Genomic DNA, 26289 nt, shown 5'->3' with positions numbered 1-26289 from the left:
TCTCCCCACTGCTGTAAGAGTCCCTCAACGCGCAACGGAGAGCACACCCTTCATTGATGTCACACATGCAGGCGTGTTTTCCGAGCACGGACAACTTCGTGGTGCTCGGCACACGTGATCGTGACTCCTCTCGGTATTCACCCCAAACCCTGACCGAAGGGGCCTGCTCAACCCCACTGAGGGAGTGCTGGCGTTGGAGGTCACTCCCTGGGGTCTCCTTCTTTGACCTTGTGAGGCCTCCCCCCCCAGGTGTCACCTGGGTCTGGAACTCCCCGAGCGGCAGACGCACTTTGACCCTGGCGCACTGGGGGGATTCCACGTCTCATAAGCCCAGGCACCAGGCCCGCGTGAGGTTAGCGTTACTACATCGGACACCTAAAAATGTGTCACGCGGGCTCCACCTCACGGTGAGAGTTTTTACCCCAAGAATGATAATTAAAAAGAAAGATTCAGTGCACAACACTGTGAATGTATTTAATGTCACTGAATCGTACATTCAAAAACGGTTAATGTGGTATGTTTGTTAACGAAAGAAAAAGAGAAAGGACCGTTTGTTGTCATTGTGGGCAGCCCTCCCCCGGGGCCCCTCCCCAAATACTAGAGATGGCTCCATCCCAGTGGGCACTTTACTTCTGGACGCAAACTAGGGCCAGAGGGAAGGGGGCAGGTGGACGTGGGAGGCAGGTGGCAGGCAGGCGGGTCGCCCCAACGCGGGCGTGGTTGAGGGGTCTGGCATCCAGAATCAGGCCAGAGGGAAGGCGGCAGGAACTTGGTGGTACGGGGGATTCTCAAGTGTCTCTGGGTGGACCGGCCCCTGCAGACGGGAGTCCAGGAGCCTGGCTGCTGTCCCCCAGGGGTTTCTCTGGCCAGGCCAGTCAGTCTGGAGGCCCAGGGCCTCGCGGGAGGGGAGGGGGCCGATACCTGCTGGTGCGAGCCGTGGTCAGCGGGACTTGAGCCTGGGGCTCTGGAAGGCGGACAGGGCAATGAGGAGCTGGGCGGCGTAGTAGGTGGTCATGACCACCAGGCGGGCGTGGGGCAGGGACTGCACGAAGGCGTCCCAGGCCAGCACCGAATCCGAGAGTGTGAAGAGCAGGGCCCCCCAGCGGGCGCTCCCGCCCCTGGCCAGGCCGCGCCACAGCATGGATGCCAGGACCAGGGAGTAGGTCACCAACATGGGGACCATGCCAGGGGGGAGGTGCAGCAGCACGAGGCCGTTGTACAGGAGGAAGGCCGGGACGATGGGCAGCAGGAGGCCCGGCCGCAGGGGAGTGAGGCCGAGGGCCCAGAGGTAGAGCAGGTGAGCCACGGTGAAGGCCGTCACGCCTGGAGGAGACAGGGGGGGTGGTGCCTGGTGGGCCCGCTTCCCCACGTGGCCACCTCGAAGTGCAGAGCCCGAGGGAAGGCCCGCCCCAGGTGCCAGCATGCACCCTGGCCCCAGCACCCGTCTGCTGGGGTTACGGTACCCGCCTCCCCGGTGCAGGTCTCCCTTCTCCCCGAGCACCAGAGTGACCTTAAAACACGCTGCATTCCATCCTCACTCCACTTAGAACTGTCCGCTGACTCCCCACCTTGCTCTGCTCCCCACTCGGCCCCGCCTGCCCACCCACCCGTTTTGACTCGCCAGTTTTGACCACTTGCTGGTCCCTCTGGCCCATCCTTCCTCAGATGGCTCCTGCGCCCTCTTCAAGACGTTACCTTCTTGGTGAGGCCGTCCTGGACCAGCTAAGGCTGCAACACGTGCAGCCCCTTTGTTTCCCTCCACACCACGCACACCTCCTCAGGGAACGCTGCCCGGCCCCCTCAGGGGAACGAGAGGGCAGGGGCCTGTGCTCGTGGGCTCACCATAGAGGAAGGCCTCAGGCCAGATGAGGCAGGCGTCCCCCACGGCAGAGCACAGGAGGGCCCCCTGCAGGAGCACCCTGTAGCCCCGGTCCGAGCGCGCCGCCCGCAGGAACACCACCAGGCACAGGACGGGCAGGCACTTGACAAGGGCGCTGATCCAGGACGGCTGGTCTTCAGGGATCCAGAGGAGGAAGTAGATGGCACAGGTGAGGAGGAACGGGCTCAGCCCCCTGCACAGGTGCAGCTGCTTTGGGGGACAAGGGAGTCACTGAGCCCAACCCGGGCTGGGGCTCGGGTGTGGGGGCTTTCCACTCTGCCCCTCCCCCTCCCCGCCCCGAACCCAGCCACACTGTTGTGGGGGCTGCTCAGGGACCGGGACGTCCCACCTCACAGATCCCAGCCTCCCCGAGAGGGCCAGGACCCCCCAGCTCCTCCACGCTGCTCAGGTCCCCTGGTGCCCAGGCCAGACCCCCTCCCACACCCGCCATCTCTCACTTGGACTGAGAAGCAAGGCTTTTGGGACAGACCCTCTTCCCAGGCGTCCATGTCGGCCTATGACCCCCCCCAGACTGGTGCGTATGTGGGCACAGGCGGCTTTGGGGGTGGAGGGGACAGCGTGTGGTTACACGTTAACCCGAGGAGCGTCCTGTGGACTCTGGGACTGATAACAGGGCTCAGGGAGATGCTTCCCCCGCCCTGGGGATGGCCCCACCTGGCACCACCGATAAGGTGCCGGTCAGGACCCAGGGGTCCCTCCTCCCCCACAGCACCCTGTCCTCACCTGCTAGACCTGCCTTCTGCGCACCCCCCTACCTGCCTCCTCCCCACCCCCGGCCCGAGTGTGGCCGTTAAGTGCCCCTCACATCCTCCCCATGCCCAACCAGTCAGGAAGCACAGGGCAGGATTCCAACACCCTCCCCTATGCCCAGGACTCCCTGCGGCTCAGCAGGGGAGCGGAGCCCCATCATCCCGTCTCGGGAGGCAGGACCACCTTGGATGGAAACTCCCTCTGCACCTGCCCACCCAGTGTCCCCCAAAAGACTGCCTGGGGGTCCCCCCTGTACTCTGGCCTCCCTGCCACACGTGGTCCTCGGCTCCCGCTCAGGACCCCGAAGCCCTCCCCGTGCCCTGGACGGCCCCCACGCCAGCCTCCTTGCACCCTCCTCAAGGAGCGAACGCCAGTGTCGGGTTGGGCAAGGTCATCACTGCTGAGCTGGTCTGCGGCTTTGGAAGTCATCGGAACAAAGGCTCCTGTGCACATCAGCAAGTGCACCTGGCCTGTCCCTCACTTCTAGTTCAGAAGGCATGAACTACTAGGTGCCCACCTATCTTGGTTGGCTGGCCACCTCGGACACCCTCTGCTCCACTGCAGGAGCTGAGGCTCAGGGGCTTCTGCAAGGTCACCCAGCCGTGTCGCTCCCCCGCCCACCGCTGCCAAGGCCAGGGATAGACCTGCCACCTGTGTGTGGAGCCAGGAGCCGGGACACACAGAGACCCCAGGTCAGGGGACCTTGTGGGGACCGGGTCCCAGACAGGGCTGGGCAGGGCTCTGCCCCTCTGCCCCAGGCATTCCTCCTGCGCTGAGCCCGAGTGACCCCACCCTCTGCAGAGCAAGGAGGTCCAGGAGCCTAACTGCGCTCTGCGGGCCACACCTGGGGTCACGAGGCCACAGTGCAAGGACAGCTCGGGCTGCCCCTCCCCGAGTCCCAGAACTCAAGGTCTCAGTGGGAATCTTAAACTGTATTTATTTATTTATATTTGCAATATGAAATAGAAGCTGGGCACGAACACACGCACACTCACGCCAGCCTGGGGAGGGGGAGCTGGGACAAGGTCACTTGGCAGCTGGGCTGGACCCCAGACCCTCGGGCATGGGAAGGGGACCCCAGCCAGACCCCTGCCGACCCCCCGCCCCGGGGTCCATGGGAGGTGCGGAAGTCTCAGTGAGTGCATCAGGGCCCCACAGGAATGTCCCCGAAGAGACCCCCTCGGATGGGGACCGCCAGCTCCTACAGAGGCAGCAGGGCCAGGCAGGGGTCCTCTAGCCCCCAGCCCGGGTCAAAGTGCAGGGTCCAGGGCAAGGGTCTGGGCAAAGGCACGGCCCCCACTCGGGCCCTCCCCCGAGGCGGACCTGAGCCGAGTGTGGGTGTGGGCATCTGCACCGGAGGCTGGGGGCGTGGTGGTGGGGGGGCAATGTCCTCGGGATGGGATGAAGGTCCAACCCGCTGTCCCGCCCGCCTGGCCTCCTCCTGGCTCTCCACCCACCCACTCTCTCTATATAATATATAATATAGGTCTCTCTCTCTCTCCTTTCTCTCTACTCGACTCTGTATCTTTATTCTAGGAGACAAAACTCCATAATTTCTTTTCTCAGTGCAAATGGGGGTGGGTAGGGGCCTGTCTCCCTGGCACCAGGCTCCTGGGAGTCCAGAGGAGAGAACGTGGGGGCAGATGGGGGGGGAGGGGGTGATGGGGCAACAGGGCCATCGTGGGACCCGCCCTGCCCCCACTTGGGCCGGGTCCACGTGGAGTACGGAGAATTCAGCCGCCACCACCAGGACCAGGCAGTTACCTGGGAACCAAGAGGGAGACCCAGGTGAGCAGCCCGCTGCCCCCACCCCTGCAGCCCCCCGCCTGCCCAGCCCCAGCCCAGCTGCTCCCCAGCCAGCCCTCACCACTCACTGGGAGCCCAGGGATGCTGGCCCTCCCGGGGCAGAGCCGCTGGACATCGGAGGTGGTGTAAGGGCCTGGGCACTGTCAGAGGAGACAGATGTAGGAAGGTCAGTGCCTCCCCCACGTGACCCCGGCTGCCCTGGGAGGCCGCACCACACTCACCTCTGGCTTTGGGGGAGCCCTGAGGGCTCTGGGCTCTTCTCCCCCTCTGTGGTCTGGGGGTGCTGGCAGGCCGCGGGGGCTGGGACGGAGGTAGCAGGGTCTCTGGTTGCACTGTGTGTAGAGGGCGGATCGTCAGTGGGGCTCCCATCACCAATACCCTGTGGACCCTCCCACCCCTAAGAGGTGCACAGCCCAGGGTGGACCCTTCCATCAGAGACCCCTGGGAGCCACCAGGCAGGAGGAGATCCAGATAGCTCTGCACACCGCCTGCCCGCTTCTGGGAGCCTTCCCAGCCCTGCGGCCCTGGGCTCCAGGGTCCTCTGTGGCATCCACACGTGGGCGCAGGCACAGCAGCGGACCCTCAGTCGCCACAAGGCCCCGAGGCCGCAGTGCAGACCTGGGGGGTCCTCTGAGGGCCATTCGGAGCAACTCCAGGGCAGGACCAACCTAGGGGCCAGGCTCCACCTGTCTCCCGAGCCGCTCACCTGTTCAAGGAGCTGGGAGTGGAGCGTGTCCCTCTGAGGGTGGCCTGGAGGTCCCCGAAGCTGACCAAGGCCTGGCAGGGGGCTGTGCGGAGAGAGGCCAGGAGACCTGAGCTCAGCGAGGCCGGGCATGAGCAAGGCCAGGGGACAACGGGGTGGGCGGCGGGGCTGGGCAGGCAACGCTCACCCGAGGGCTCCGCTACTGTGCTGCCGTCTGTGGCTTCCTGAGGTGCTGAGGGGGACGCGGGGTCCTGAGACCTGGGGGGAAGGCAAGGTGGGGGGAGCAGCTCAAGGGCCAGCTGGAGTCAGCGCTCCAGCCCAGGGGCCCAGGGACTGGGTAGCCACCGCGGCCTTACCTGAGCTGCAGGGTGGAGAGGTCCCGGGGAGCGCCGAGGGGCCCCTGTGGGGCAAGGAGACCAGAGCTCGGCTCCTTCTCCCCAGAGTCTCGGGAGCCGGTCGGGGTGTCTGTAGGCACTGGGTCAAAGGTGGCTGGCCAGCTGGGGCCTGGGCAGGGGGAGGGAGGAGGGAGGGGTGAGCACGGCAGGCGGACACCCCACGTGCGCCCCGGCATGCCCCACCCTGTGTGTTGTGTTCACCCACCTGGAGGCTGGGGGCCAGGGCCGGGGTGACAGGGGGGCCTGGTCCTCCCACCGGCTGCTCGGCTGTCACCGTCATCCTCGTCCTCCTCATCGTCCTCATCCTCGCTGTCTGTGCTGCCTCCACTCCTGCCCGGAAACCACCGGTCAGCGGCTATGCTGAGACATAGCCAGGTGTCCTCACTACCCGGGGACGACAGAAGGGATGGACGAGTGGGGGCGGCAGGGAAGCCACAGCACAGGCAGGTCAGGGCCTTCCGGGGCCCATGGGGTGAACAGATGCCAAAGCCCATCCTTAACGAGAACAGCCTCCCCGCCCCCACCCCTGACCTGACACTCTCCTTCCAACCACACACTCGGGGCGGCTGCTCCAAAACTGTGCTCTAAGTATCGACTGACACATGACCCCAGCCCGGGGGACAGCCCGACTGGCCTATGTGTCGCCAACTGGGGAATGGTTAAGAAATGACATGGCTCCTAAGATGCCGAATGCACCATGGTGTGAATGGTTACCGACTGGAAAGGGACCCATCTGCACACAGCTGAGAGTAAACGCAGACGTTCAGCAAAGAGAGAGCAGAAGGGAGCTTCCAGAGTCAGGGCGGGGGGGGGGGCGGCAGCGCATCTCCTAAACCCACAAGGGCCATCACACAAGGTGGAGGAAGCCCAGATGCTCCCCAAGGCCAGGAGCAAGACCGGGGCTGCTCTCCACTTCTGCTCAGGACCATACTGGAGGCCAAGGAGGCAAAACAACGAATTAAGAGGCATCCGGATCAGAAGAGGAGGAGTAAAGCTCTAACTGCAGATGACGTGACTGTGTTCAGACGACCCCAAGGAATCCGCTAAGACTGTCAGAGCGAGTGCCGCAGAACACAACGTCAACGTGCAAAAATCCACTCTATTTCTGTACACTTGTGACAATCTCAAAATTCCACTTATGTAACATATGTAGGGATAAATTTAACACAGGAAGCATGAAACTTATACCCTACAAAAGACCCAAACAGAAAAAAGACGTTCTGTGTTCACGGACTGGAGGATGGGATGGGGCTCGCAGGGCACGACCTGAGCTGACCTACAGGTTCCAGATGGGCCCTCTCAACCCTGGCTGGCTTCAGTTGTTGAAATTAACAAGCTGATGCTAAAATTCACACCGAATCCCAAGGGACCCTGAATAGGCCACGCAGTCTTGAAATACAACCACAAACTTGCAGTCCTCACGCTTCTTGATTTCAAAAATACAACAGGACAGTAATCAAAACAGGGATGGGGCGCCTGGGTGGCTCAGTCAGTTGAGGGTCTGACTCTTGATTTCAGCTCAGGTCACATGATCTCACCATCATGGGACTGAGCCCCACATCAGGCTCTGAGATGAGCATAAAGCCTGCTTAAGATTCTCTGTCCCTCTCTATCCCTCTCCTCTGCTCCTATGTTCTCTCTTTCTCTCAGTAAAATAACAAAAGAAATTAGGGGGTGGTGCCTGGGTGGCTCAGTCAGTTAAGCGTCCAACTTCAGCTCAGGTCATGATCTCACGGTTCGTAGGTTCAAGCCCTGCATCCGGCTCTGTGCTGACACCTCAGAGCCTGGAGCCTGCTTGGGATTCTGTGTCTCCCTCTCTCTCTGCCCCTCCCCTCCTCACACTCTGACTCTCTCTCTCAAAAATAAACAAGCATTAAAAAAAATTTTTTTAACGAAAACAAAAAAAATTAAAGACAAGGAGGTCTTGGCATAAGGACCAATGGACCAAAGAGGCCAGTATTAACCCACACATACAGTCAAATGATGTGTGACAAGGGCACCGGGTCCATTCAGTGGCGACAGGGCAGTCTCTTCGACAAGAGGTGCTGGGAAGACATTCACACAGAGAGAAGAGGAAGCTGGACCCCCACTTCACACCGTGCACACACAGCTCACCACGGGATCAAAAGCCTAACTGTGAGACTCTTGGAAGAGAACGTGGGGTGAGTCATGACTGGGGTGTTCAAGGACACACACAAGTACACACCAGCCGGGCCAGTAACACAACAGCACGCCCAGCAGATGGGAAGTGAAACACAACCACAGCCATGGTGGGGAAGGGGGATGTGTGTGTGTGTGAAGACCTCACAAGCAGGAGGAGGCAAAATCTACCAGGCAGGAAGTCAGGACAGCGCCACCTTCAGGGGGCACAGTGGCAAGGGGATGGCTCCACTCCCTCATCCGGGTGCTGGCAAAGGGGTGTCTGTGCGGCTGTGCACGAAAAAGTTAAAACTACACAGTGTAATCCTCAAGCCAGAAACCACAGGGACAAAGGCCCTGAGCACCTATTCACCAGGCACGAATCTGGGGCGTGCAGAGAGCTGGTCACAGCCTGTACGGGAGACACCATCACCGCCTCTCCTGTACTGGAGCGAAGGCACACCAATGCCACGTCGGTGGCTCTGTGGGGACGTCCGAACGAGAGCGAACACGGGGAGAACAGAGCGGAGAGACAGATTCGCCTGCACCAGGCCATTCCTCAAGGACCCACCTCTCTCCGGCCACACACGAGCCACTGCCCTATGCCCTCTGTAGCCGACCTCAGCTTAGCTGGGTTTCTGGCATTCAAAACCGAAGTGCCCCACCTAATACACACACCACGTTCTCACGCTTCTCATCCACACTAGCGGGCGAAAACCACATCTCGGGGCCCCGACCGCCCCGCGCGCCGGGCTCCCGGCTGCAGGAGGTGGAGAGGACTCACCGCACACCCGGGGGCTGGCCCGGACGGGCTCCCCTGGCCAGCTGGCGGCCCTGCCAGGCACCATCCTCCTCATCAGATTCCCCGGAGCCCTGGCCCTCCTCCTCGTCCTCGTCCTCGTCCTCCTCGTCATCAAACTGCTGGATTCGGTCCTTGTAGCAGATCTCCAGCAGGCTGGCATTGGGCTGCGGGGTGCAGGGCGGGAGGCTGGGGTGGGCGGCACTGTCTGCAGGACCCCCCACCCCCACCCCCGCACGGCCAGGAACGGGGGGTACTCACGTTCTCGTCGTCGGCGTTGAGGGAGAAGGTGATGTTGGCGGTCTTGTCGAATGGCGCGCTAGGAGGGAAGTGCCACAGCAGTGAGGCAGTGGCCGCGTCAGGGCATCTCGAGGTGGAGCACAGAACGCCTCCGTCTCCTGTCTCAGCCCTCACACAGGGACGCCCGTCGAGGCGTAAAGATTACCGTCGAGGTGAGCTCCTTACGCAGGCACACGCTTCCCCGGGGAGACAGGCTAGTGCCCACGGTGACTGGACCCAACGCGGCACGGTCAGAAATGGAGACGCAACCGTGTGCCGACTCTGACGAACGGCACCTACTCTGTCTGTTCCCTATTCTGTCCCCGTGCTGCCCTGGGCCTCTGGTAGCTGGAGCAGGCCGCGTGCAATTTAAGCAGAGACCAAAGAAACAAAACCGAGTGAGACCATGGCCACGGGCCACAAGTGGGGGCTGTCGTCATCCCTCCTGTCTCCGACGAGTGAGCCGGAGGTTCCCAGCGCCGGGCCACAGCACACACGGCCCGCACGTCCAGCCCCAGCTGGAGCGGGGCGAGTCTGGGGCTGGGACTCGCCCCATCCCGCCCGCCTCTCACGCCTCTCGGCCTCTCACCCCTCTCACCGGGCCGACACCCAGCTCCCTCTGCTCAACTCCCTTTCTGAAAGCCCCACGAAACACTTCCAGCTCCAGGGAAGTCAGCGCACGCGCTTTCGATGCCGACACAAAGTGCTGCCGGGAGCGTCACTTAGTCTCCCCCCGCCAGTCTCCGCCTCGTGTCCTTCACTCACTTCTCTGGCGGCGTCGGACATCTGTCCGTCCCCCGCGTTATGGATACTTCCCACGTTACCACGTGCCCCCCTCCCCCCAGGAAACACTGCCACGAAGATCTGTGGACAAATGGAGGTCAGTGATCGGAGCGCTGTCCCAGCTCCCGACACCGAGCAGACACGCCCACGCGGTGTCCTCGCGACCTCTCCACCCAGACACGCAGAGCTGGTCCCGGCTGAGCAGTCCACTCTGGCAGCCTGAGCCCTGCCAGGCAACGTCTTCAGCTCCAACATCCTAAAAATATTCATCTACCTTCCATTCTACAACACTTCACGGCTTCCAAGGTTTTTTAAAAGAGTCTGTAGCCCCACTGGAAATGATGTGACGGTGGAGGCAACAGTTTCCATCAAGAGGACAGCTGGTAGTCCCCACACTGTCCTCCACCAGGGCAGGGTCTTCTCTAGGGTCCAGGGCTCGGAAACACAGCCCGAACCGCCAGGCCATCCATGTACCAGGCTCTGAGCTGGGCAGGGTAGCAGCGGACACAGAGCTCACGTCCACATAGGTGAGGCAGCCCAGTCGCCAGCCAGTGCCCATCACGCAGCAGTGATCCTGCTCCCACACTGGCCAACACGCACCTCAGTCTCCCCAGCTCTAACGGGGCTCCTGAGCCTCAAGCAGAGGAGGATGGTGGGCACATGATAGGACACCACCCAAGAAGCACCCAACACACTGCTAGCGATGAAGCAAACGCAGACAGGGACCTCAGCTCAGCTGCCCCCGACCCAGGGACATCGTGGCCCCCCAGCCCCCACAAGTGACACTCAGCCACTGGTCCTCTGCTACCTTCCAACTGCTGCCACTAGATTGCTCATGCAATTTACGCGATGTTAGAAAATCCTAATTTTCTTCTCTTGACTATAAAAGCAACAAATACCTGTGCTGGAAAGCTCGGAAAATAAAGAAGAAAGTTGGTGACGGCAACACCAAGTTAAAATATTATTACACCACAATTACAAAGAAGCACAACTAGTCACTGAGAAAATTTCTCCCGTCAGCCTGGGGCCTGTGCAGGCGAGGGGATGTGGGGGCCACTCCGGCTTCGAGGACCCATCCCAGGAGCTCCCCACGGCCCAGCTCAGGCCCAGCTCGGCACAAGGCCTGCCCCCACCCACACCAGGGAAGATGGGAAAGATGGCAGGAGGAGCCACAGGGCAGGTGAGCGCTCACTTTCCGACCCACGGCCCCGTGCCCCCACCCTGTCAGGGAGGGCACACTTACTTCACACTCTCTTCCTGCTCCCCAAACTCCTCGTCGTTGAAGCCAAAGTGGTCGATGAAGGCAGAGGTCATGCGCTGCATCTGGAAGTCCATGAAGGCCTGCGGAGGAGGGGTGGGGCGGTGGTCAGGGGCTGGGTGGGGCCCGGAGGAGCAGGGTAGCCCCCCTCCCCGCCCCGCAGCCCACCTGCTGCAGCACCGCCTCCTCCGGGAAGCTGAACTCCTTGAGCCGGTCGTCCTCATCGTCGCTGGAGGAGTGCAGGTGGTGGGTGCTCACCTGGGACGGGTGGGCAGGCAGGAGTGAGGACCAAGGTGGGCAGGGTGTGGGCGGATAGGGGTGAGGACCGGGGCGGGGGAGGTATGGGCGAGTAGGGGCGAGGACCGGAGGGGTGTGCGCAGGGGAGAACCCCGATGGAGGGGAGAATCAGCCTCACCAGGTCCACTGTGTTCTTCCTGTTAGTTTCTGCCAGGGGTCCGGACACGAAGGCCTCCCACTGCTCCTGCTGCTCACTGGGCAGGTCTGCTCCGAGGGAAGGGGACAGGTCGTGAGGGGCCCCACGGCGTCCTCCCCTGCCCTCCAGAGCTGGGGTGTGCCCAGGCCCTCACCCTTCAGCAGCTGCCCCAGCTGCTCAGCGTTGGGCCCCTTCTCCGCGTTCTGCACCAGGGCGTTGGCCAGTCTCGTCAAGTGGCCCATGTAGCCCTTGCGAGGGCCCCCTGCAGACCTGGACAAGATCAGAGGCCGAAGCTGGACACTGGCCACACCTGCCCCTGCCCCGCCCTCCCCTGGGGGCAGGGGGCCCGGGGGATGCTCACTGCACGAGGTCGTTCTCCTCCCAGGAGGTCAGGATGCGCTCTACCAGGCGGCACTGCTGCAGCAGCTGGGACAGCAGGGTGGGTGTGGGGGCGGGGCCAGACTCCGCCCCTCCTCCCCTGCGTCCCTCCAGCCCCACCCCCATGGAGGTGCTGCTGGACAGCTCCTCCCTGAGGCCCTGGGCTAGATCCAGGGAGGCCATCCCTCTGTCTCCCAGGACACCCACTGCCCTGAGGGCACCACATCCTGCACCTACCTGCACATCACCCCCCATTTCTCGAAGACAGACCTAAGACAAGGCCGAGCCCCACCCCCAGCATGCACAGGCGCCCAGCAGGCAGACCTGGGGCAGAGCCCACCTGAGGGGACAGGAGGGGACAGAAGGGGACCTGGGAGCCCAGCTCACATGTTTCACGACAGGGTTTGGAGCAGGTGTCTCGAGGCCACTGTCGGAAGGAGGCCCAGCGCTCAGCATGGCACTCACACACGACTCCACTTGGGCATGCAGGAAGTTGTTGAACACGTAGTGGAAGAAGAGGTCCTGGGTGGGGGAAGCACAGGCTGGCGCCGAGGCCCCCCACCTGCCCTGTGCCCCTAGCCCTGCCCAGGGGCCCCCGCCCAGTCCTGACCCCCTCGGCCCCCCACCCCCCTACCCTCCGCACCAGCATGGTGTTGGGCACATCCAGTGCCAGGAGCTCCTGGGTCAGGGCTGCATCGTTGGCGCTCAGGGCACTGGCCAGCAGCTTGACCACGTGCAGCCGGGTGTTGCCCAGTGGTGGGGCCAGGCTGCCCCACGTAGTACGCAGCGGCTCCAGCTACAGGCAGAGGGGTGGCTTAGCGCTGCCCGGGATGTGGGGCCACCCTCCCTGCCACCCTCCCTCCCCGGCACCCCAGCCCACCTCGGGGGGCTCAAGCAGGAGCTGGTGGAAACGGCCAAGGCGTGGGCGCAGGGCGTGCAGGGCACCTACGCTGGACGTGGTGCTGTCCAGGGTCGCCTGGGCCAGGAGCTCCAGCTGCCCGTCCACACTGCTAAAGAAGTTGTTGACGGTCACAGACTCAGACCTGTGGTAGGGGACAGGACAGAGGACCTGTGTGCATGGATATGCACACGTGTGGCACTTCTGGGAGTGAAAAACTGCTTCCCTGGGAAGGGTAGGGCAAGGACCAGGGGCGGGTGCTCAGGGACTGTGCAGGACAGGCCCCACTGTCTCAGGCAACCACCTGAAGGGCCCTGGATTCAGACAGCTACCTCCAAGCCACAGGCGGTTTATTTGGCCTCAGATATGAGCAGAGGACTCTCTTCCCGGGACCCTAAGTGACCACCAAGAAGGGGCCAGCCCTTGTAGAGGCCATGTCCCCATGACTTTCGCCTCTAGATGCGAAGGCAGGGCTCTGAGGGATGGCTCAGCCACCTGGGGGGCTGGCCCCCCTCACCTTGGCCTTCTGGGCTCCAGCAGGGTCAGCAGCACCTGGATCCCGCTCACGATGACAGACTGGCTCTGCTCTCCCTCCAGCATGTTGCTTAGGAGCTGCTCGATCGTCTCCTGCCTGGGGCAGGGGACAGGGCGGGGTCAGGGTGCAGGGCTCTGGACAGTTTCCCTCCCTGGGCCTGGGAACTGCCCCGCAAACCCACTTCTCCAGGGTGGCCAACAGCTGATCAGGCTCTGGGCTGTCCTGGACCTGGATCATCTGCTCCCGGCTCAGGCGGATGATGTCGCACAGGGACTGGGACGCATTGGAATGTTGCTGGGGAGGCAAACAGAGAGCTGAGGACACCAGCCCAGCTGCTGGGCCCTCGTGAGCTGACCAGCTGGCCTGTAGGAACACAGACATGGGGAAACACAGACATGGGGAAACAAATGCCGAGGGAAAAAAAACGAAGACACCAAATGCTGGGAGAGGACAGATGACGAAGAAACGGGAAACCCAGGAAAGCTTCCTGGAGAAGGTGACACCCCATCTGCTATAGCCAAAGGAGGGAACGACCAGATAGATGTCCAGCGTTGGTGAGTGGATAAATACCGGTGATGTGTCTGCATGCCAGAACATTCCTCAGCCTCAGGAAGGGACGGAGCACTGACATGCCACAACACAGGTGAGCAAAGAGGCCAGTCATGAAAACCATGTATTTCGTGATTCCATTCGTACAGTGAGTCCAGGAAAAGCAAACCCAGAGACAGAAAGCAGACTGGTGGCTGCTAGGGGCTGGAGGACCGCAAGGCAATGGAGTGACAGCTAATGGGCACAGCATTTCCTTTCTGGGGTAATGAAAAAGTATTCTAAAACAATGTGGCAATAATCACACAATTTTGTAAACACGCCAGAAACCACTGAATTGTGTTCTAAATAGGTGATCCACATGGCACGTAACCTATATCTCAACAAAGCTGTTACAAAGAAAAGCCAAGAGAGAAACATGAACACAACTCTTGAGGGTAACCTACTGAGCAGCTGCCAGGGCCCACCTGTGCAGACCCCAGACCCACCCGGACCACGGGCCGCTCACTCTTCAGAGCTCCTGTGCCACAAGGCCTGCACAGCCCTCACCCTACAGGGACGGATACTGGCTAGATGTCCAGGGCTAACTCCCCAAGCCCGTGGGCCTCGGCTCTGTAAGCCAGCAGCTCCGGAAGATATGGCGAGGCCCCGTGAGCTGCAGTGAGGATGCGGAACCTCTGTACGGATTCTCTGAAGCACAAGTAGGGTCTATCTGCCAGGTCACAGTCAGCAGGGGAGGGGGCGGGGGGGGGGGAGGCTGGCAGTGAGGGGGCCTAGAGCCCGAGGCCCCTCGCCAGGCTGCGACCCATCAGATGCTGGGCAAGGTCCTGGTTCACCAGACCCCGTCCGTGTGGGTCCGGCCCCTCTTACTCTCAGCGAGAGCCTCAAGGGCGTGCACACACCAGGTTCTAAAGCTTCCCTTCTTCACCAGTTCACCTCTTAGGAAGGGAGGAGGGGGCAAAGCCGGTGTGAAGAGCAGATCTGAGGGAAGAGGCCGGGCCACAGGTACGAACAGCAGGCGAGTAGGGGACACTCACATTGTCATCCTTTGACGGGTGGATCTGATCAATGAGCCGCTGCACGATCTTCTCCTCATTGAGCCACTGGGGGGTGAGAAGGAGGGGCGCTCGGCTCACCGGCCCCGCCCACCTCCGGCAGGCCCCACCCCCTCCCAGCAGGCCCCGCCCCCACACTCACGTTGACCACGTCCTGCCTCAGCTGCGGCCGCTCCACACAGGTGAGGAGACGCAGCAGGAGGTCCATGATGGCCGAGGTGCCGATGTGCTGCAGCAGTAGGTCCACGAAGTCGTCCTTCTTCCGCAGGAAGGACACGAGCTGGGGGCCAGAGGGGCAGCGCTCGTCAGGCTCGTCACTCGGCCCGACCCAGCAGGGCCCGCGCACCTGCCCGCCTGCCCGCCGCCCTGGCCCTGGTGCGGCGGTACCTGGTCTGTCTTGCGGTTGATAAGGATGCCCATGACCTTGCTGAAGAAGCTGGCGAGCAGTGGGTTGAGGCTGCCGCTGCTCTGCAGGAAGCCGTAGAGCCGGTTCAGGAGGGACTCGTCGGCACCCAGCGCGTCGTTGATCTGGGGCACGTCTGAGGTCAGGATCTCACAGGCCACGCTCGGGTACCTGGGGGGTTCACGTCCAAAAAGGGTGGCAAATGTCAGGGAAGCTGGCGGGGCGATCCTTGCCTTCCCATGCCCTCCTGTCAGAACCCACTCGTGGCTCCCCACTGCCCCCAAGGCTACAGTCAACCTGAGCTTGGACCCGACCCCCACCGCCCTTCTCCCAGGCCCACCCCCAGGTGACCTCTGACATCCGCCTTCACCCCTGCTTCCCGGCCCCCCGCCTGCACGGGGCCCAAGTAGGGCAGTGGCCGGGACGGACGGGGTGGGGCTCACTTGTAGCGTAGCCGCTCCTCCCCGCTGGCGGGCGGCTCCTGGGTGACCCAGGCCACCATGGCCTGCAGGTGCGGCGGCTGCAGCAAGAAGTCCAGCAGCTTGCGGTTGACGACCTTGCACTCCTGCAGCACGTCCTCTTCATCCAGTAGCTCGGGCAGGCTTAGGTCCTCCCGCTCCAGCAGCGCGTCGAGGTGTGAGCTCGTGTGCAGGTCAAACTTCCAAAACATGGCGCCCTGGGGGCGGGGCCTGTCACACACCCGCCTCTGCCGGCTCTGCCCCGCCACGCCCCACTCCCTCCACCTCAGCCACCTATTGCTGGATGACCATGGCAGCCTGACAGGGCCACCCTCTAGTCCCGAGGGTAGTGCACACCTGAGGCCAATGGCCCTGACCAGCCCTCCGCCCCCAGTCGCGGGTGAAGTCTGGGGGCGGAGGTGGGGGGGGGAGGAGAGGGGCTGGGAGTGCACACACGTGGCCTGCAAAGAAGAGCCCTGAGGCTGTGCAGAGCCCCTGCGATCCTGTCCCCGTCCAGGGCCTGTGTCCACGGTCCCAAATCTGGGCAGGGACCCTGAGAGTACGGGTGGGAGCAGTGCTCATCCTGGAGCCTCTGGCATCAGACTCGCTTCAATCTGTATTTGAACAAATTCAAATGCCCCATGGTCGCCAGCATGGGGCTGCTGGCCAGCCCAGCAAATCACCATGCCACGTGCAGGGCGTGGGGCGGCGGCAGAGGGAAGTCTGAGATGTCTCCAGGCTGTGGCTGTTGCCTGGATTCTACATACACACACACAAACACACCCAACCCCCCCCCCCCCACCCAGGGCCCGGGACAAGGAAGAGGAAAAGCGGGGGAGGGGGCCCTCCCAGAAGAGCCGCTGACTGGGGCCCAAAGGAACCAGGACAGGGTAACTGACTCAGTGGGGAGGAGGACAAGGCTGCGTCCCACCCCCGACCCACCCCAGCACAGGTAGTTAGGCACCACCAGGAGCACTTCACTGGGAGCACTCCCTGGGTGCCTGGGGGTCTGAGCCCACTATGCACGTGGACTCAACCAGGCCTCTACAAAGGCCTACGGCTCCCAGTCCAGACCTCCTGCTAGGCCTGCCCTGCACTTGCCACCAAGCTCCCAGGCCACTAGTCCCCCACGCAGAGCACCCGTGGCCCCCCTCTGAGGACACGTCGCCACCCCACTGCAAGACAGGCAACTCATGCCCAGGAAAGTTGGGGGCTCCCCAGCACCACACAGGTGCTGACCAGAGCTCACATTCGTCACCTGCCTGTGAAGACCACCTAAAGCAGAGGCCACCGAGGATGGACTGCGAGGCCCTCCCTCACCTTCTCTGCCCCACACCACCCACCATGGAATGGAGCCCAGGCCCAGAGCACAAAGTGGCTCTGACTCCCTCGGGAGGCAGCCAGGACTCAAAGCCAGGGCAGAGTGGCACACGCATGGCTTTGGTCCCTTCGAGACACCGCCCCCCCCGCACCCAGCCCTCCCTCCCAGCCTCTGCGGGAGACTACTCACCTCCAAGCGTCCTCCCCACCCGCCGTGCCCTCCCGCCGTGCCCAGGAACAAGTGGCTCTAAATTTGCAATGATCCCAGATCTGGGGCCCTGGCCATTCCTCGGCCCTGGCTCAGGACGGCGGCAGGTGGAGTGGAGTAGACACCACCATACGAGACGGCAGCAGGCACCAGGTCCCTGCCAGGGTGGCGGGGGGCCCTCCCACAGGCCCAGAGGTCCCGTCCCACAGCACACAGGGACTCTCCCGTTAGCCCTCCACCCTCCACTCCACGCTGGCCACTTTTCTAAAACACAAACTTGAGTGCCTGGTGTTCGCTCGCGGCCAGAAGCCCAAAAGGGCTCCCTGGGTCTCGCCATTTGAGACCCCAGGGGCCCCTGCCAGCCTTCCAGCCCACTCGGGCCAAGCCCAGCCTCCCCTTGGACCTCCACTCCCACAGCACTGGCACACACCGGCTCTCTCACACCTACACGGCGCCTCCCCGAGGAAGCTACGGCCTGGCTCCTCACAGGTCATCCTGCAGCTGCCATTTAGTGTGCCTCCCCCAGCCTGCGGCCGGCCCTCCTGAAGAGGTCCCTGCAGGACATCACTGCCCCAGCACCATGCTGGACATCTAGGCCTCCCGGCATCACAGGAATGGGCGGGGGGGGGGTGGGGGGGGGGAGGCCCTTCCCTAACATGCCAGACTGATGTCCCACATCAGCTGTGTACTGACAGCTTTCAGGACCGTCTGGCCTTTATCTCCCCCTACTCTCATGACTGCCCCCCAAGAAGGTATGGATGGCCCCATTTTACAGGCGAGGATGCTGAGGTGCACAAAGGTGACTGTCCACCCAAGCTCCCGGAAGGTAAAGTCTCCGGGCGGGGGGCCTTGTCCTGTTCACTTACAGAGGAACGGGCAGGCTCAGGCCCAAGTTTGGGCAGGGCCAGCTCGGCCTGGCTCTGCCATCCTCACCCAGACTCTGACGGCCAGCCCCTTCCCGGTCCTCGGGGGCTTGGCGGGACACTCAGCTCCAAGTCTAGCGCTTACTCAGGAGACACCTCTGAATTCAGGGAGGCACAGCCTGCACACCTGCCCATCACTCAGCCACTGGGGGCGCTTCTCTAACCTGCAGAACCCTCACCCCGACCAGGCCCCGTCACCTCTCTCCATTCTGTTCCACAGGCATCCAGGACCGTCTTGCTAAGATGGAACCTGACCACGTCCTGTCTGCTCAGGAGCCTGAGAGCTTCCCTCCGCTCTCAGATACGTCTAAATTTTGCCCCGGCTGCAGGCTTGTGTGAGCTGGCTCCTCCAGCCGCCCTCACACCGCGTTCCTCACCTGCACTGGACACACCGGCTTTTCTGTGTGCAGAGCACACTTGGCCTGGGATCTTCTTAGCAACTCTGCTCTTGCTGCCTCGCCGGCCTGGGATGTCCCAGTAACCGGCTCCTTCTCATCCTTGGGGTCTCCTGCCAAGCGTCTACCCCCCGAGAGGGTGGAAGCAGCGCTCTGGCACCCCCTCCATCCACCAGCTCTGGAATGTGCACCCCGGTCTGCACGACAGTGTGCTGTCACACGGTGCACGTGCCCTGGTGCCCTGACCAGATGACGGGCAGCACAGGCAGAGCCTTCCTCGTTAGGCTGCTGTGAGCGCCCAGGGGCAGCACCCTGCACAGCACCTGGTATGCGATTCGATTATGTTCAAAATAGCAGCAGAAAGATACCCCCGTCTGCAACCCCCCACGTGCATAAGGCCCCTGCCCCCTCTGAGGCAGCAGGTGACATATCTGCCAGGGCATCGCTCCTCCCATGTCCTCCCCCCCCCCCCCCCCCCCCCCCCGGTTAAACCACAGTCACAGGTGGGGGTGGGGAGGGGAGGAGGGCTGAGCTGGTGCTGAGTGTGCACCCCCGGGCCGTGTGACGGGGAAAACATTGAACATCACCCCCCACACTCTAAAGTACTCAGCGACTCTCCTTTGCATGCAGGCAATTCCCTCCATTTGCTGAGATCCTAGACCTTCTCAAGAAACCCTTCTACGCTTGATGGACGTCCTCTCTCTTTGGGTAACAAGTCTGTGACAGGCCTTGTGCTACAGGCCAGAAAACTAAGGGCTGGCACAGGTGACTCACCAGCCCCAAGGCACTGAGCTGGGCAAACCTGGGGCCAGGACCCCCTTGAGGGGCAGCCACCAACCAGGCTGTGAGAGGCAAGGAGCTCAATATGGCAAGCACACCACCTCCTTCTCCACTGGAGACTCACGTGAGGGGGAGACCAGAGAGTTCAAAAGACCCCCTAAGCCCAGGGAATGAAGCCAGTCACCAAGGACTGCGTGTTGTAGGACGCCACTTAACGTGAAACGTCCACAAGAAGCAAACCCATAGACAGAAAGCAGATTAGTGGCTTTCAGGAGCTGGGGGAGACTGGGCGTGGGGGTGGGAGAGCCTGCTAATGGATATGAGATTTCCTTTTGGGAAAAGCATATCTAAAAAAAACCCCAAAAGTTCTAAAATTGAATGTACACAATTTTGTCCGTTACACCTCAATGAAAAAAACCTACTACGGTGATGTCTGCACAACTCTGAATATACTAGAAACCACTGACTTGTGCACTTTAAATAAATGAACCACATGACGTATAAATTGTATCTCAACGAAAACCACTACCAAAAACAAAACCAAAGTTGCTCAAGCCTGTGGTGACAGGGCCGGGGCCAGGCCTCACTCTGTGTCCAAGTCACCCAGAGCTAACCAGACGCCAGCTGCCAGAGAAGCTGAAGCACAGAAAGCAAGCACAGGTTCCCCCTTCCACAACCCCAACATCCCTGAGCTAAGCGGGACCCCCCACAGCTGAGGGGCAGGGCGGGGATGGGGCCCAGACAACATCCCCTGAAAACCTACACACCAGCATGGGCACCTGGGCTCCACATCAAGACAAGAGAGTGAATATTCCCATTTGACAGACATGGGAACAGGGGCCCACAGGGACAGGGCCGTGGCCACCAAGACTCAGACAGCCCCCCTATCCTGTCTACTGGTGGAAATTGTCAAAGCTGAGGCCCACCCACTTCCAAAGCACCTAGTTAGAGGGCACGGGATCAGGGCATCATCCCCAACCTCTCCCACGGGTTGATTGTGGACAGCAGCTAGGGTTTCCTTCCCCAAGCTGCTTTCCAGAGAGCCGGTGTAAGGTGGGGAGGGGCGGGCGGGGGAAGGGGGGAGAGGTGGGGAGAGGTGGGGAGGGGTGGGCAGGGGAGGGCCCGCCCACCGTAAGACAGGAAGGTGCCAGGTAGTATGGGGAATGAACTCCAGGGGCCTCAGAACCCAGGTGGCCCCTTAAACTCTCAGAACCTAAGGTCGTTCCTCCAAAAAACAGAGAGGCTGCAAGGATCACACGCAAGTGAATGGCGGCTGGTGCCTACAAGCATCACGTCTCAAGCTCCACACAGAACAGAGATGGAGATACAGGAGAACAGGACAACAGGGACACACACACACACACACACACACACACACACACACACACACTCTCAATTCACTCCAACCTCAAGTCCTGATGGCCAACCCCATCTTCCCACTTAACAGAACTTGCTGGAAGCCCTGGGAATCGATGGGCCGGAGGGGGGGGGGGGGGGAGTTCCATTCTCACTCTAATGGGGTAAGCCTGGGCCAGGCACCTGGTATCCTGGAGCCTCATCTCCTCATCTGTGAAATGCGTTCACAGCCCTCAGGAAGAGTCCTGTGAGAACGGCCAGCTCAGGCAGGTGGTCCTGACATGGCAGTGCTGGGCAGCTAGTGGCCCCTTCCTGTAGATCCCTGACCCCGCCGAAGCCCAGACACTCCCAGCGGGACGGAAGGAGCTGGACAGTAACCCAGGGGTGATAGCTTCAAAACCAGAAAACCCAGAGACAGACTCTCCGCACACCTGCCTGAGCGACCCAGGTCATTCAAATACTCCGGCAGGCGCCTCGCACGCCACCACCCCCACCCTATGCAACTCTTAGCAAACTTCAAGAAAACGGAAGTGACTACCACTGGTTTTTAGCAACCGTTTGAAAACCATGACTGGCTGCAAACGGAAGAAGGGGAAACTGTAAATGAGAAAGGAAGCCATTAAAAAAGAAAACCACCTCTCTCTCTGCCAGCTTGGCACCATCGCCGCGGGTCTCTTGCTCTGCTGTGTTGTTCTTAGGCCTGTGACAGCAGCTGCCCTCCCAGGAGCCTGCCCGCCCCGCCCGCCCCTGCCCTGCCCAGGCTCAGACAGGGCCTGACTGCAGGGCCCAGAGCGACGGCCCCACTGCACCGCCGATCTGCCTCCACCATCTCTGTCGGTGCCAGGGAGCCCGGGGCCCGATCCTCTACCTTCCACCCCTTCCTCGCCTGCCCTGGCCATGAAGCCCCTGAAAGCAAGCGCGTCTGGGGTGGCCACCTGAGTGGCCCAGGGGCTCAGGGGAGGGTCTAGCGCTGGCAGAGGCCGTCTCTGGCCTGCAGGCGCCGCCACCCTCAGCCATCACAGGGCCACAGGCTGCTGAGATGAGACACGAGCTCTAGCAGGGGAGAGAACCCATGACTGAAAGGCCGGCCTCAGCCCCTTGAGCGCTCAGCAAGTCCAAGGGCTATGAGACCACCTCCCTCAAGTCTCCCCAAGTGTCAGCTCTCTGCCAAGTCTGGAAAGGGGGTAGGGGACTTCGATTCCGAGGATAGGACAACAGTAACGGCGACACCACGACCTCTGAGTAGGATGCAGAACCCAGCACAGACCTAGCAAGGTAGGCAGCAGGATGCCCATTTGGGACAAGGGGCCACTGAAGCCAGGGAAGGAGGGACCTGGCCACAGCCACAGAGGACAATAAGCTGGGACTTGTCCATGGCTTGGGAAAGCCTGGGAGGGGTCCCCAGTTAGGGGGACACCCCAGATCACATTCTCCCAGGGGAGGTGGCCACTTGGGTCCAACCGCGGGAGATGGAATAATTAGGAATTAGAAGATTGCAGACCCCTGGCCAACGACTAAGGAGGGACCTGAAAGCTCACATTCGGGACTGTCACTTGGATCAGTCACGGGTTCAAAGGAAAAAAGGAAAACGGCTATCAGATTTCGAAACAGCCCTTGGAACACGAAGAGGAGCAGAGTCAGTGTTCCAGGGAGATCCAACGTCAGAACAGCCTGGGTTCCAATCCTGCCTCTCCAAATATAATCCCTGTGGCCTTGGACTCCATCTCCTCCCTCGGGAGACACCTCACGGTTACCATAAGATCACACCTCCCACGGGAAGATCTATAAAGCGGGTGTTCAAAGAGAAAACCATGCTTGGCCTGGAAAGGAGGGCGTGTCCCCACCCCCCACGTGCTGAGCCTGCCCTAGAGAGCTGGTGAGCCAGGGGCGCCCGGAAGGCCTCTCGTTTTCACCAAAGCTCCCTGGCCTCTCTCACCTCATCTCTTGCTGCAACCCGCATGGTGCTCAACACTCCTGCCACACCTGGCTGCTCGTGGGCACCCTTGCCTCTGCCCTGGCTGGCTGCTCCCTCTGCCTTCCCTCTAGCTCTCTGGGCCTGACTGGCTCCTCCTGGGTCCTTCAGGCTTCAGCACAGACACCACTTCCTCCAAGAAGCCTCCCCTGACTTCGTTAGGGGCCTGCTCCACACTTCCACAGCTTCCGTGGTCACCCTGTGACAGCATCCGAGCGCTCTGTGACAGGATCTGCCTGTTCAGTCACCTGCCTCCCTCTGCAAGACGCCAACTTACCGGGACTTAGCATAAGGCCAGGCCCACAGCTAGAAATACTTATTAAAAAAAACACCTCAAGTCCAGAGGGGGAGCGTGACCTGTTGAAGTCACTTCCCGTAGACCCTGAAAAAGTGCTGGTGATCGGGGTAGGCGGGAACCAGAGGGCTCTCCTCTGATGCAGAGAAACTGTAGATGAACCAACAAAAATCACTGAAAATACTAAAATAAATCAAAATACACAACTCAGAACACACAGCCACCCACGAGTACCAACAGGGCAGATAAGGCAAAACTGTACACGACACCCAAGCTAGAGAGCAGGGTTTCTGCACCGCAGCACTGCCGATATCTGGGGCTGGAAAATACTCTGTGGCAGGGGCTGTCCCGTGCACTGTACAACGTCCAGCAGCATCCCTGGCCCCCACCCACCAGTAGCACCTTCCTCATAACAATCGGCACCTCCTGCCATTGCCAAATGTCCCCTGGAGGACACAAGCGCCCCAAGTTGAGAGCCACTGCAACACGTAATCCCAAACCTAGTAAGAATACTCCTAAAAGCTACTGATCCTGGAGCACTTCCTGTGCCTTGCGTGAGGGTCCAGGCTTCCCGAAACGGCCCACTGAATCCCCACTGAATCCCCAGAGCCGCCGAGTGAGAAGAACACTGACATCAGCACCATTTTACACACCACTGAAGTTTCTTTACCACTCCGAACCCCGTACCACACCTAACGCATCTTCCTTTCCAGAAACATCTTGCCTCTGGGGCCGGGGTGAACGGTAACGTCTGTGGCCTCAGCCCAGGCTCAGGTGTGCAAAAGAGGGAGCAAGAAAGACCCTAAACAGGAGATCACATTCGAGGGGCTGGACAGGCAGCGGCACCAAGGCCCTCCACCCGCCCGCTCCCGACACCCCGACACTTCTGCAGACCACTCCCCGGTTCCCACCTTCACAGGCTTGCACGTGCTGCTCCTTCCACCCGGAAGGCCCTTCTTCCCACTCTCCATCTGTCAACCCCCTACTCGTCCCTCCCAGACAGAGAACGCCACAGCCACCGAGCCAGGCTCCCGAGCCCCTCCTCTGCGGCCTGCAGGCCCTGAGCCACCTCCATCACAACACCCCTAATTGTGACTGTCCGGCAGGGCCTTTGTCTCCCCAGGGCAGGGCCTGGGGCTGGTCCCTGCCTCTGCCGCCTGCCTTCAGTAGGCCTGGCTGGCTCCGCAGGCTGCTTCCAGAGCCCTCCTCACACGCTAAGCCGGGCAGGGAGCAGGGAGAGCCTTGCTGGTCTAGTGGGCCTGAGCCCGGGGCAGGGGTACGGGCAGGGTCAGAGGCGGGGAGTCTAAGGACAGGAAGGGGGTGTTCCAGGGAAAGGGGCTGAGGAGGAAAAGATGGAGATGTCCCAGGAGAGTGGGGCTGAGTCCGAGGAGGGGAAGTTGGAAGCGAGTGGGGAATCGGAGGGAGACCGAGGAGGTGAGCTGGCCGGCGGGAGGCCGAGAGGAGAGACTAGGGAACTTGGCCGGGGTGGGGGGGGTGGGGGTGTCCGAGACCTGGGGGGCTGAGAGACCCTCGGGGAACCCGGGGGCCCGCTCACCTGCGCGGGGGGGCGGCGGTTCCTCGCACTCGGGGCTCATCGGGGCGCCCCCCCCGCCCCGCCGCCGGCGGCTCCGGCCCCGCCTCAGGGGCCCGGTATGAGGGGGCGGGGGGCGGCGGGGGCTCGCGCTAGCGCCTTCGGGCCTAGGGGGCTCCCCGCGCGCCGAGCTCCAGAGTCCGGGGGTCAGCGCCGGCCGGGAGCGGACGGAGGCGGGCGTCCGGGGCTCGCCGGCGACCGGGGCCGCGGAGAGGTCGGTGCGGCCGCGAGGCCGGCAAAGGCCCTCAGCGGGGAAGTGGTCCCGGCTGGCCCGGCCCGGCGGCGCGCGGGAAAGCAAAGGCCGGTCAGGGAAGACGTTGTCCTCCGCAGTCCGAACAGGCCGCAGGGCTGAGCAGCGGCCGACGGAAGCCGAGGCCCACTTCCTTCGGCGCCCCCTTCCTCAAACAGACCGCGTCTTCGGACTCTGCAGTCGGCTCGGGGCCTCCGACGCCCGGCTCCGTCCGCCACTATCCCACAATCCCCTAGCGCAGGGGCACGCAGGAAGCCCCGCCCACCCGCCGCCGTCCGGGTGCGCGAAGGCCGCGCGCCCGGGCCCGGGCAGTGCGTTTGCGCGCGGGGCACAACCACGCCCCTCCGGCCCAGCCAGAACATGGCTGCGGATGCGCTTGCGTTGGTTTGGGCCAACGGTCTCTCCCTGAATAAACCCAGACAACCCAACGCGCAGGCGCCACCGCACGCGGATAGCGTTTGTCTACGACTCCGTTCCAAAGTCCAGAGCAAATCCTGCTCCAGGATTTCTCTTCCCACTCGCTCCTTGTGGAAATCCATTCCGTCTCCTCCAATTATTTCCTGCTTTCGCTCCAGGGTCCAAGTCCTGGGTAATCCGCACCCGGTTTTCTCTCCAACCAGGGCCCCGCGCGCATCTGCCTCGCGCGGTTCTCGACGCCTTCTCTGTGCGTAAAGCTGACTTAGGTCTCGCCTTAGGTTTTTGCCCAGGCCTTGTCTTTACTGTTGCCTCTGTTTCCCCAATTTGTTACAGGCCCTTGCTCATGTTACAGGCCCACTGTAAGGATCAGACGAGTGCGTGCGTGTACGGATTCTTTTCATTTTTTTAACCTGCAGATTTACTTTTTTTATTTCAGACACATTGAATCGTATGTTTAGTACATTTTCCTGTTCTTGTTGTTTGTTCCCCATTTCAAGGATGCCAGTTATGCACTTGCCTTTCACATTTGTTAGCTCCTCTGTACTTGCTTTAATCTTTCTCATTTCCACCTGTATTTGCTTATTATCATATGTCTCTTCTTCTAGTCCTTGCTATTTCCAGTGGATTTGCTGCATGAGCTAATTTTTGGCCCTTGTATCAGTTATCTGCTGCTGTGTAACAATCACAACCTCAGCAGCATGCATCTATCATTTTCACAGCTTGGAGCTGGCCAATGTGAAGTTTGGCAAAGTTGGTTCTGTTTCCCATGTCTCTCGTATTCTGGCACCATGGGCTACCCAGGGCACCATCTCACAAGGAAAGGGAGAAGCAGCCCAGGTCGAGCCCATCTGTTAGCGCATTTCAAGTCTCAGGTTGCCTCATATCTGCCACCATCCATTGGTCAAAGCAAGTCACACAATCAAGCCCAAAGTTATGGGGAGCAGGCACATAAATTCCACACACCAACAGAGTGGGGAAGTGTACTTCTCTTATGGAGGTGGAATGGGAGGGAGTAAATATTTCCTGAACAATCCACCATAGTCCTCTATTTGTTTCCTTAGTTTTGCCAATCTTAACCTTTTCATCATTGGGGATTTGTTTTTTGTTGTTTCTTCAATTTTTTGAAACATTTATTTTTGAGAGAGCGAAAGAATGGAGGATGGGCAGAGAGGTGGGGGAGACAGAATCTGATGCGGGCTCCAGGTTCTGAGCTGTCAGCACAGAGCCTGACATGGGGCTTGAACGAACCAGCTGTGAGATCACG

At 61.3% G+C, this 26289-nt stretch overlaps 2 protein-coding genes across 5 annotated transcripts; both read right to left on the bottom strand.

The window, feature by feature from the left end:
- Nucleotides 1-448: 448 nt before the first annotated feature.
- Nucleotides 449-2624, bottom strand: TMEM86B (transmembrane protein 86B). Of its 2 annotated transcripts, none has more exons than XM_019437826.2 (3): nucleotides 2338-2624; nucleotides 1843-2089; nucleotides 449-1323 (listed from the first exon to the last, which is right to left on the bottom strand). In XM_019437826.2, exons 1-3 carry the CDS (start codon nucleotides 2386-2388, stop codon nucleotides 941-943), a joined length of 681 nt encoding a protein of 226 aa, XP_019293371.2. In that variant the 5' UTR covers nucleotides 2389-2624; the 3' UTR covers nucleotides 449-940. The 2 variants fall into 2 exon arrangements, with proteins under 2 accessions (XP_019293371.2, XP_019293372.2); XM_019437827.2 differs by having other exon boundaries at nucleotides 1843-2086; nucleotides 2338-2623.
- A 943-nt stretch (nucleotides 2625-3567) lies between these two features.
- On the bottom strand, nucleotides 3568-24856 carry PPP6R1 (protein phosphatase 6 regulatory subunit 1). 3 transcript variants are annotated; one of them, XM_053905747.1, is made up of 24 exons: nucleotides 24323-24856; nucleotides 15504-15736; nucleotides 15045-15231; nucleotides 14800-14937; nucleotides 14640-14705; nucleotides 13238-13350; nucleotides 13039-13152; nucleotides 12504-12666; nucleotides 12267-12419; nucleotides 12011-12145; nucleotides 11607-11671; nucleotides 11400-11515; nucleotides 11228-11313; nucleotides 10981-11070; nucleotides 10798-10895; nucleotides 8754-8811; nucleotides 8478-8659; nucleotides 5760-5884; nucleotides 5516-5663; nucleotides 5347-5417; nucleotides 5163-5244; nucleotides 4678-4788; nucleotides 4525-4596; nucleotides 3568-4414 (listed from the first exon to the last, which is right to left on the bottom strand). In XM_053905747.1, the coding sequence occupies exons 2-24, from the start codon at nucleotides 15728-15730 to the stop codon at nucleotides 4411-4413; spliced, it is 2604 nt and encodes an 867-aa protein (XP_053761722.1). In that variant the 5' UTR covers nucleotides 15731-15736; nucleotides 24323-24856; the 3' UTR covers nucleotides 3568-4410. The 3 variants fall into 3 exon arrangements, with proteins under 3 accessions (XP_053761722.1, XP_053761721.1, XP_053761720.1); XM_053905746.1 differs by lacking the exon at nucleotides 24323-24856 and adding an exon at nucleotides 22437-24310; XM_053905745.1 differs by lacking the exon at nucleotides 24323-24856 and having other exon boundaries at nucleotides 4518-4596.
- Nucleotides 24857-26289: the final 1433 nt, after the last annotated feature.

Source organism: Panthera pardus, unplaced genomic scaffold, assembly GCF_024362965.1.
Source record: "Panthera pardus isolate Hobbes unplaced genomic scaffold, ASM2436296v1 HiC_scaffold_18, whole genome shotgun sequence".
In the NCBI taxonomy this organism is placed as follows: Eukaryota; Metazoa; Chordata; class Mammalia; order Carnivora; family Felidae; genus Panthera; species Panthera pardus.
This window is presented reverse-complemented; position numbering and strand designations above follow the sequence as displayed.

Bases quoted from the DNA above. Each gene is read 5' to 3' on its own strand.
- PPP6R1 (XM_053905746.1), bottom strand. From the start codon at position 22,460: ATGCGGGTTGCAGCAAGAGATGAG. The intron at 5,418-5,515 runs GTAAGGCCGCGG...CCTTCCCCCCAG, and splicing joins CTCTCCACCCTGCAGCTCAG to GTCTCAGGACCCCGCGTCCC. The intron at 5,245-5,346 runs GTGAGCGTTGCC...CTCTCCGCACAG, and splicing joins CACAGTAGCGGAGCCCTCGG to CCCCCTGCCAGGCCTTGGTC.
- TMEM86B (XM_019437826.2), bottom strand. From the start codon at position 2,388: ATGGACGCCTGGGAAGAGGGTCTGTCCCAAAAGCCTTGCTTCTCAGTC. The intron at 2,090-2,337 runs GTGAGAGATGGC...TGTCCCCCAAAG, and splicing joins AGCCTTGCTTCTCAGTCCAA to CAGCTGCACCTGTGCAGGGG. The intron at 1,324-1,842 runs GTGAGCCCACGA...TGTCTCCTCCAG, and splicing joins GCCTGAGGCCTTCCTCTATG to GCGTGACGGCCTTCACCGTG.